Source organism: Porites lutea, chromosome 8, assembly GCF_958299795.1.
Source record: "Porites lutea chromosome 8, jaPorLute2.1, whole genome shotgun sequence".
Classification (NCBI taxonomy): domain Eukaryota; kingdom Metazoa; phylum Cnidaria; class Anthozoa; order Scleractinia; family Poritidae; genus Porites; species Porites lutea.
The window spans coordinates 21,583,840-21,594,473 of NC_133208.1; the positions used below are offsets into that span (position 1 = coordinate 21,583,840).

The following is a 10,634-nucleotide window of genomic DNA, read 5'->3' on the forward strand; positions in this document are numbered from 1 at the left end:
CATTGAAACCATTGCATGTCTTCTTGCCGAAAACACTTTCACTTGTTGATCTCATTTTCTTTTCGTGATATTCTCTGTTACCCCAATGACAGAAATTTGCTAACTTATTTTTTAACATCCGAATTATGCAAATCTGTTAAAAGAGGACAAACACGGACAAAGGAAATCATTTTAATGGAAGTGTTTGTGTGATCTCTAATTCACTTCCAGGTGTATATCATCAGAGACCACCCGGCTTCAAAGAAAAAGAAAATTGAAATGTTGTTTACTGGCCCCTGTTTCCAGCGAGAATACAGGCGATGTAACACCCTGGGAAATCAGTGAATTCATTGAATGAATTTGAATTGTTCGATACAAACGAATACGAAACGAAAAGTCAATAGTAAACAATCATAAAGGAAATTGAACAATATGGAAAATCGATCGAAACGTTAATTTGTTACTGGGAAATCAAATGTCAGAACATTTAACCTGATCCCAACTAAAATCGTCTTGATCTTGTAACGTCTAGTAAAAATATTCTCAGCTGAGGCTCAAGTTAAATGATAGAAAAAATAAAAAGAAGTAGTATTAGCTCACCCCGGGCTGATAAGCATGTGATGAACCCGTAGAACCGCTTCCTCCACCCTCCTTCTGTATGGTCAAGGCATCCCTCGATAACTTAACACGCACCTTCTGCAACTCCGAGCGATTAATTTGCATCGAAATACAGCCTGTTTTTAAGAAATTCTGTAATAACAACGAAGAACATAACGATTAGTTAAGATTAAGTCATACCAATACGTTCAGATTTCGTATTAATCAACATCGTGCTTGTTGAAAATCATAAGAATTGAATTACCTCGGCCATTTTTAAGTGGTGAGTATGGACAGCGACCTTGCTCCTCGTGTTATGTTTAATATTCACACAAAGAAGCCATGAATAAAGCAATTTAAGGGAAACAAAAAGGTTTTTAAACTTGCAAATGTCTTAAATATCCAGCAGAGCTTAAACAACCGACACAGCCTCCCTGTCTGCAGCTCATTGAAAATATCATGTTTTGATACGCAGTGGAGTCTTTCAGTGCGCGCGGGCGCAAATAGATTAATTTTGAAAGCCAATATTTGCATAATCTCTTCTGTGCTGGAGGTATTACTTGAGAAGTATTAGATGATAAATGATCACTGTTATGTCCTGAAACATTTCACTTAAACTAGCTTGATCTCTTTACTCTCTCCATGATGAAAGGTATTTTCATACTAAGTGAAAAGCCATTGAAAATGGATCCTCTGATTATCAACCTTGAAATTCTCTATACAACAGGCGATTTAGGAGGATTGGCCGATGGCTCAAGGCTCAAAAGGTTGTCCTATTCTCTATACTGCTGTCTACTAAACAGAAACACACTTCGAATTCCGGAGTAGAAGAAGAATCTGTGTTAAAAGAATGTTGTAAATCCAGCCTGAAGAACATCTCTCTTTGAAAAGGTTACAAAACCAAAAGACACAGATAGACAGCTTGGAGAGATTGCCTCCATTGTCTAGCACAAAACTGACTAAATTAGCAGCAAACGACCATAAATCATGCCATGCCTTCGGCGAAAGACACTCAAGTGATTGACCAGTGTCCCAAGGTAGGGGGGATTCATTAGTTTTTGAGAGGAGCACCTTATCACTTTCCACTAAAACGTGTATAGAAATAGAGGATAGAAAGTACAGCATGAAATTACCACTTTAGAGGTATTCAGCTGGGTATTCAACAGGATTCAAGAAGAAGACTTTTGCCCTTTGTTAACTTATCAAATCTATCAAACGTAGACTAGCTAGAGTAAAGATCATAGCGCTACTATATATATCGTCCTCTCGGGATGGAGTGAATTTGATCACGCGCAAAAACGCAGATGCATATCAAGAAGACTGCTCAGGTCAGGTTATTCTGTTGGTAAAGTTTTGCAAAATTTTTAAACTGAGTAGTGTTGCCATGGCGTGACTTGGCTTGACCCAAAAATATTTGCGAGGTGGTATTTTTTTTTTCACTACTAAACCGCTGATGATATGGAACAACGTGCTTTTTTACTAAAATATAAAGAATGTAACTGATCGTTTTATTTAACCGGTACCCTCTGGAGGGCGGTTTTATAGCAGGAAATATAAACGTATAAAGTCCCCGAGAGAACGACGCTCTGGGAGTCTTATAAACCAGTGCTCATCTGGGCGTTACTTCAGGTACATACCTCTTTCAGAACGGCATCTCCTTTGCACAGCAGAAGAGGACAACCATTACTTGTACCTTGGGGGTGCTATTAGTTTAAATCCTGTTCGGCACTGACATAAAAGCAAAATGAACTTCATTTCGCAAAACTTCACGACTTGTGTTACCTTGTTAACCAATTCCCGCCAGCAGAAAAAACAAGTGATAAGCGAAGTGTCGAAAGATAAAATCGATGACAGAAAAAGGCACCAATAGGATAAGTCAACACAAAATTTGTGACAGCGTGATTCGAGTTTAGAATGAAGAATCAGTTGTTTAGATAGCCTTTCATGAGAACCGCTCAGGAAATTGTTACTTTAAGAAATAAAAAATCGTCCAATTTTACGTGGTAAACTTCTAGCAAGATTGTTTAAACAAGTATGATCCATTTCTGGTTTCTGTTGCAAATTTCTCAAAAATGTTAAAAAAAAATTAGAGGAAAAATTAAGAAAAGAGTTTGTGGTTAGACAGTTTCAATACCGAACAAAATGAAAATATTCCGGTTTTTTAATCAATGATCGGTCACCGTTCAGAGGAAAAGATTAGCGATAAAACCACAGATAGTGGATAGATGAAAGATAAGGCGATTTGAGTCAAAAACAATACGTGATCAACTTTGCTCCTGAGGCATTTGTCATTGAAGTTATTCTGGGGTCATTTGACTGCCATACTTTCTATATTTACCCTTTCTTAATTGTTAATACTATTACATTCTAATACTCTTGGAAGGGAGCTGCATATGCCAAAAATTTCTCTCTGTGGTTTTTTATGTTTCGACATGTTGCACTTGCATCATATTAAGGAGTTTTGCTCCGTAGGGAAAGAAATAAACACAAACGGAAACAAAGCAAAACAAGGTCTGAAGGACTGCTCTTCTCATCATAATGCAGGGTATACTTAGGAAAATAAAAGAGGTCAAGGAGGCCTTGAAAAGAGCTAGTTTGAGAAAGATGGTGATTCGATCCAGCGCTTGAAGTCGGAGAGCGAGAACAACCTCTGCTGCTCCACCAACTTAAAGGCTATGGCCGTCTGCATAGGTCTCCTTACCGTCTCCTTAATTAGCTTCGGCGTTCGCTTCAATTACCGGACACGCGCCTGTAAACAAGTTCTCTCTGCGTCTCCGGGCTCGACTTGATCGAGGAGCCGGGAAACGCAGCCGCTAACTGGAACTAAAGCCAGAAAGTGTTTAATATTTCAGTGGCTAAAACTATGTTTTTTATAGCTGATTTCAAAGCTCTAGTGTTTTGGCTCGAATTAGCAGGCATAGGAGGGAATTCTCCCGACAGAAATTCGTTGCATTGGGAGTAGTAACAGCTCTCTCCTCGGCCGAGGCATATTTGCGTTTAAGGAGGCTCGGGCGAGAGGGAGAAATGAAAGCGCGCGAGATCCGCGAGAGGGAGAAATGAAAGAGCGCGCTTACTATTATTATTATTATTATTATTATTATTATCATTATTATTATTATTATTATTATTATTATTATTGAAGCCCCTGCGGAGGATTGAGTAGTTGCAGTGTGTCAATCAGAAAATAAAAAGAAAATTTTCGGAAATGGTCAGAATAGTGGGATATAAGCAGGTGATCTTGTCATTCAACTGTGTCTTTGAAAGCGGGTTGATTTTCTTCCAAGTAAGAAAAGCATGATATGCTATATTAGTCCGTAAGAATTAGAAGTTGCAGGTAATATAATTATCGCCGAGAACAGCCCGAGCAAAGAACGCGTTTACTAAAAAGAGAAAAGAGCTGCTGACAAGAGCCTTCATGGCAGCCTTTGCCTGAAGGACAGAAGGAGAGAATTATAAAGACTGTCATCTGGAGTACTCTTCTGTATGGAGTCGAATCGGCGACGTTGAAGCCGCAGAGCTGTGAGATGTCTGTGGCTTTGGAGAAAAGTCTCAAGCATTTCTTGGTCTGACAAAGTCTGTAACGAAGAAGTATTGAGGCGTGTTGGTGAGGAGAGGGCCGTCATATGTGTCATCAACAGAAGTCAGAAAGTCTGGCTTGGTCATTCCTTACGTATACGGCATGATGATCTTGTCCGCGAGCGGGAATACTGGATAGAATGAAAGAAGGCAGCCCTTACGTACGTAGCTGTCAAGAGGCGTGCCTTAGATCGAGAACTATAAGGAAGGACCTGCCTGTGGGCAGAACACACACGCACACACATCATAATAAAAGAGAGAGTTAATAGAGAGCATGATTTAGAAAAAAAAACGTTTACGGCAAACTGCAAACATCAGATTCAAGTCGACAGCTGCGCCGAAGTGGGAAACTGAACAGATCTAGATTAGAACTGTGCAAAATTATAGTTATGTGAACCTGTCATAAAACTCCTTAGTTTTTGGTACAAATCAGAGAAATAAAGAGCAGTAAACGATTATTTAACTCTTTGACGTCCACTTAAAGTGGGCAGCAAAACTGGCTATAAAAAGAAAGGCAAAGGGAAAAACAAGAAAGAGAGAGAAAAAAGATCGAAATAGTCCAAATGTCCAAATTTTTGGCTTACAACTGCGCATACGGCTCGAAAACAAAAAAAGCTGCTCAATTACATCGAATTCAGCAGAAAATTATGCACTTATTGTTGGATTTTTTGCCATGCTAACTAGCCAAACTGAACGGTTCAACAAGGATTTGGACAAGAATGCGGATTTTTCCCTGATATTAATGGCTGACTACAAAGGCCAGGTCAAAGGGAAACTTGGTCACGTGGTACATATTGACGTTTGCCTTTTGTCGCCGATCTGAGTCTAATAGCAATATACATGGGCTCCTGCAATATATTAATAATTTCATTTACCACGTTTAAACATAAGTGGTTTCGATCACAAAGACATTTCAACCAAAAGCTTTTTCTTAAATAATAAAATAAGTTATGAGTTTACGATTCGCCGCAGGTGGATCTCGCAAATGAATCTTTAATTTCAAATTTGAATATCTCCACAAGCACCCAGTCTGAATTACCATACAATATACTACTGTTCAGAGATTAGCTAGTGAGGCGCTTTTGATACCCGGAAAGGGGAAGGAGATGGATTTGAAGAGATGGAGAGAACACCCGTGGACAAGGGAGGAAGGGTTAGCGTATAAGGAAGATCCCCTCCCCTGATATTTTTTTTTAACAGGAGTCACTGACAACGTGGTCATTTTTTCATGAATTTATAGAACAATTGCCCGTCGTTTTGCACGCCCGCTGCTGTTGATCCTTCACAGAGGAGGTGGATAAAAAATGGCTGGGATTTGAGACGGCGGATCCAATTTAGAGGAATACGATCTTCGTATGCGCTTGATCAGTTACATTTTCGGTTAAGTCATTAGGTTAATTGAGTTAAGATGATACTGCTCTACTGACTTCGGTAACACTAAATGAAGTAACGCACTTAATCATTGAAAATCAAAACACAATTCCCGGCGGTCATTACCCAATAAATTAGCTCTCAAAACTGAAGTGTTCATGGCGATCATGCTAGGAGATTACGCCAAGATACACACCTGTATTTTTTATCATCAGCAAATTTTGTCAAGTTGGAATTTCTATCGTTTTCTGTTCGTGCCTCATGACGTGTTAACCAGATTAAGTATTTTTTTTTTTACCATAAGGCGGATTTTCACCCTCGAAACCCGAGAAGTTACCATCATGCGCCCATTTTCTTCCCCCTTTCATTCATCTTACAGAAAAAAAATGACCATGAATGAACGCGTGAAATAGCAGTCATCTAAGCACAAGGCGCATTAAACAGCCAATTAATATATCGAGTTAATTTCAACATCCCAATTGCTCTGCAAGTGTAGTGTAAACAGAAAGTTTCTTACCTTTCCACGAACTATAAAAGATGCAAAACCTTCAGTTTTTGCTTGCGAAACGCCGGAAACCTTGCACAAGGATAAAGAGACCTAAGACCTGCTTTCGCGACTGAAAGGAAATATCTTTGCTCTCAAGTCCGCAGATACAAGAATCGTGAGAAATTTCGTGACGGTAATACAATATACAATTGACATTCCATAGCAAAATTGTTTTCCTTAAGGTGGAATGAGTACCAATATAAAACATCAGTTTAGCTACCGTGCAACAGAGTAGGTGTGAGAATCGACAATATAAAGGAAAGGAAACCGAAAACCGTTGTGTTTTCCAATATTGCTGTACTAAATCAATTCAGCTCGTTGAAAATATTCACCTTTACCATATTTAGCTTTTTTTCGAGTCACTCCTCTAAAGCGGAAACATAGCAATCCAAGATGAAATATTCGAGGTAGTTCTGGAACTCAGTACGTCATACTGAGTGAAGGCGTGTGCCCAAAAAGGCTTCCATCTAAAAATGTTGTAGTTTAGAAAATAAAAGAAAAGAATAGAGGAAGACGGAATCATAAAGTAATATCTTAAAAGTGTTAACTTGTTTTCCGTCTCAGTGTGCGAGCTAGACTATTCAGTCCCCCTGTTTTTTGGGGGCGATCGGCGGCGGTGTATAGCTAAAGAGTGTAACCAGGCCAGGGAAAGTGTATCAAATGTACCTAAGGGGACTCTGGGGGAAGGAGGGGGGGGTGGGGAGGGGGGGCTCCTTCCCCATACGTACGGCTATAAACCCCGCTACCCCCTTCCATAGAATTGATACCAGGGTTGATACTAAGAAGCAAATGATAACCTGTTTCTCTCAACGATTTTACCCAAAATATAAGGTAATGTAAACAGTTCATGAGGGAACAAGGACGGATATGATTTTTCCACCTATTTCAGCGGCTAATTATTTCGCTGGGGCTAAAAAAAGGAGAGGAACAGAATGCATAAACAACTTCTTCAAGCACTTTCTTGCTCCGCCTCCCACAACCTCCCCCTTGCTAAGTGATGATCCATAACCAATCGATATTTGATTTTCCTGTGGGGGCAGATACCATAGCAGTGATAGAAAGGGAAGAATTTGGATTTCCTTATTCCTGTCCCCTTTCCCTTTTACGCTTTAGTTCACAGGATACTTCTTACTAGAAGTGCTTCACTGTCTCTCTGCTAGCCGTATAATTTCTTGCTGTTCGTACGCCTTGTGTTGGTGGCATCAAATTCAATGCCTTTTAGAGTTTCCACGACCATACGAAGCAAAAATCTTGTACGATCAGTAAAACTGTCACGTGGTAAATGGACGGTCAAATGCAGTTAAAAAAAAATAATAAGGCAATCTATGTCTACTATTATGAGCGTGAGAGGATTTTGGCTAAATAGCGGGGTTTTCTAATTTTCTAGCGTGTTGCAATTCCCTATTTTGAGGTTGCGCGGGAGACCGGGTCGAGATGGTTGTCAAGTGCATTGTGGGACTGTTTTAGGTTTTAGGGGACCATTTTCAACATGGCGGCAAATTTGTTCCCCAAAACAGTCCCACAATGCACTTGACAACCATCTCTACCCGATCTCCCGCTAATTTCTCCCGCTCAACCTCAAAGTGACGAATATCTAAGTCTTTCCCAACCTCATTTCCAGTCTCTCTCACCAGGCCGAGAGAGAGGGATGAGGAGAGACTCTGGGAACGAGGTTGTAATATTTCCACCATGTCCTGTATACCATACGTAAAGCCCGTTTCTTTGCTTTCAGTGAAGTTGCAATTGGATGTAATTAAACTGTAAGCTAAGGAGAACAATGGTTTGTGAGCTAAAACCCGTACTACTATTCTTTAGATTTTTTGTATTTTAAAATGTCGCTTGCAGGTGCAAAGTTACCCGGTCTTACGAGTAAATATCCTCAGTTTGCGGTTAACCGAGGATTAAAGCTAACGCGCTTTGAACGTACAAGTGAACGCTAAATTGGGTACCAAAAGTCTTGTCTTGCCTGCGAGCAGTCTCTCTCTCTTTTTTTAGATTTATTGAGGGAAGTGCAAAAAGAGGGCCTCTTTGGTGCCGTTCTTTCTAGTCACGCGCGTGTTCATTTTCGTGTCTCGCGTGTTTCGCTCGACGGACGAAGCTCTGAACTGCGAGACTGCTCGTGGTCTAGGAACGGAATGTATTGGGGTGAGACACTGTCCGAAGAAACGAGCAGAGAGGCCGCGGAAAAATTTTCACGCCCGCGCGACTTCCCCACATATAAGGAGAGCTTGCCCGCAAGCTTAAATGACCGAAAAAGGAAACCGTGCGCACCGAGGGTAACTCGGCTTTGGTTACAAAGGGAAATACACTAAACTCGAACAAGGCCAAAGAAATAAAATTCTCTGCTTTTATTTAATGTCGTGATACTTCTTAATAATGTAGGTATATGTACAGCCGTAAGCACTTAATATAATTCTGTACAATATCTGGTACAATATGTTCCATAAAATACTTTTGTGTAAAATGCATTGAAGCGTCAAGGTTACTTTTGGAAGAAGGATTTTGATACTGTCAGAAGCCTCTCACAAACAAAAGCAAAATTGCTCATTAAAGCGAGTAGGTTAATTGCTTTTAGTAGGTAAGAAAAAAGAATACCTTATTCTCATTTCTTAGCTTGGTATAACTCTCATAGTTGTCTAAGCTGTCAGCTTGGTCTTTGACCTGAAAAAGTTGGCCTTATTTTAACACGGTATTAAAAATGCGTGTTCCAGTAATTTAATGTTCTGGCTATTATAAAACAATGTACAACAGGATATCTTGTTAGTCGGAAGAATACGATCCCTTAAGACCGCGGTTTTCGTAGCCGAAGCCGAAATGATCATCGGAGCACACGACGCCGATCGTGACTGATCGCGCTGCATTTTGATTGGATGACGATGATCAGCGGTGGTTTCGCGAGCATCGGCGATGGGTTTCGCGAGAGAAGGCTGAATCGGAATTCTTCCGACCGTGGACGTTTAGCAGAAGTTTAGCGGATAAGAAAACTGGGATCTTAGGTGATCTACATGTAGCTCGAAAACGAGAATAGAAGAAAGAAAAATAGTAAGGCGTAGTAGAAAAAGGCTTTGGACTTGCTGTATTCCACATCTAGTCATCTGCTCTTACTATGAGAATGTCTACTGCCGGATGAATAAGACATGTTCATGCCGTAAAAGAAAGGATGACTCATTGCTTCCTTCGCCGTTAAACGTTTCTCTGGTTCATAGTCCAACAAGTGTTCTATAAGGTTGAAAAAGAGTTCGTGGGTTTCTCCGTCTCCGCGCTTGTATTTCTGCAAAATGTAAGACAATAGGGAGATTAGAGTCGTGTTTACGGTAAAAGGAAACTGTGACCATTTCCTCTTCACTTGTTATTTGCTGTTCGTTTTACCTAAAAAACATGATTAGTTTCACCTCAGGTTCGCCCATAAGAATTATTTTGGACAGTTTTTATGTGACATGAATCTGACGTTTCCCGTTTGCCGTCTGCCCCAAACGTTACTCTTAATCTCTCCAGTAATTGGAATGTAAGTAAGACGTGAAATCAAATCAACCTTGTTCCCAGTTTCTATCTCCTAACCGCTCTCTCTTTCTCTCTCGCTCCGTAAGGGACGGGTAGGAGAGAATCTTGGGAACGAGGTTGAAATCAAACGTCCTGTGGTTTCTCCCAATTGATTTTTTTAAAGGGAAACAAAACGAACGAACGAACCAAAACGCGAAGATACCACGTAAATATTCCAAAGTCCAAAAACGAGTATTATTTTTTTCTCTTTTTTGGTTTGTGAAAGACGCAAAGACTCGTGCAAATAGAGCTGTGGACTGCGGAGTGCAAGCAACCACCCCTTAAGCCAATAACAACCAACTAAAAGAAGGAACTATAAGGAAAACAATTATGACAAAAGTAACAAGTACGAAGAAAAACAAGTAAGAAGCTAATTTTACCCTGAGAGCCTTGCAATTCTCCCTCACGTATCTCCCAGCAGAGCTCCTCTCGTCCCAGTCCAGTTTACCTTTGTAAAAGTACTTTGTTTTTCTAAAGGAAAGAACAGTGAGACATTGATCAGATTTGACACTATATGTGAACAAAAATGATATGAAGCGACTCTAAGGATATTTTGGCTGGGTGGGTGGGGGTGGGGTAGGGGTATAAAATTATGCACACCTTAAATGTTCGATTTAACCCCGCGGCGCTAATTTGAATAATCACAAATTAACGCCCCACCTTTGTTACGGCCTCTATAGCGCTTGCCAAATAAGACCTCGACCAACTCGTGAGTTCTAAAGTTTTAATGTAGTAACATTTTTGAAGCCAGGTTCACATAAAGGTCGAGGTGTACATATTTTTTTACCAAATTGTGCATACCAAGTACGCGCCTTACTTAATTCTCTCTATATTCCACTCAGTGTTTTAACCGTTGCTGAAATAAACGCCGCTCTCGTATAGGCGCCGCTCCTATAACTGAAAAAGTATTTACTTTTACAGCTAGAAAGTTAAAACCTTACCAATGGTAGGGTAGCTTTACACGAAACAAATAATTTAAATGGATTAAAAAAAACATGGTTAAAAATACCAACTCATACTGGTA

The 10,634-nt window shown here is 40.1% G+C and overlaps 3 protein-coding genes across 3 annotated transcripts in view; all 3 read right to left on the bottom strand.

Moving 5' to 3' along the window:
• Nucleotides 1–1,038, bottom strand: part of LOC140945672 (gamma-1-syntrophin-like) — a 32,314-nt gene extending 31,276 nt beyond the window's left edge. Inside the window, exons 1-2 of the mRNA XM_073394695.1 lie at nt 842–1,038; nt 580–729 (exon numbers count right to left, since the gene is read on the bottom strand). Of these exons, the coding sequence (XP_073250796.1) occupies nt 580–729; nt 842–850 (159 nt within the window). The 5' untranslated portion in view covers nt 851–1,038. The remainder of the gene's footprint in view (nt 1–579; nt 730–841) is intronic.
• The window catches only part of LOC140945670 (EF-hand domain-containing protein 1-like), a 46,797-nt gene that overhangs the window by 15,595 nt on the left and 20,568 nt on the right, over nt 1–10,634 (bottom strand). The window lies entirely within an intron of this gene.
• Nucleotides 8,396–10,634, bottom strand: part of LOC140945674 (dual specificity protein kinase CLK2-like) — an 11,888-nt gene continuing 9,649 nt past the window's right edge. Inside the window, exons 12-13 of the mRNA XM_073394696.1 lie at nt 9,991–10,081; nt 8,396–9,341 (exon numbers count right to left, since the gene is read on the bottom strand). Of these exons, the coding sequence (XP_073250797.1) occupies nt 9,162–9,341; nt 9,991–10,081 (271 nt within the window). The 3' untranslated portion in view covers nt 8,396–9,161. The remainder of the gene's footprint in view (nt 9,342–9,990; nt 10,082–10,634) is intronic.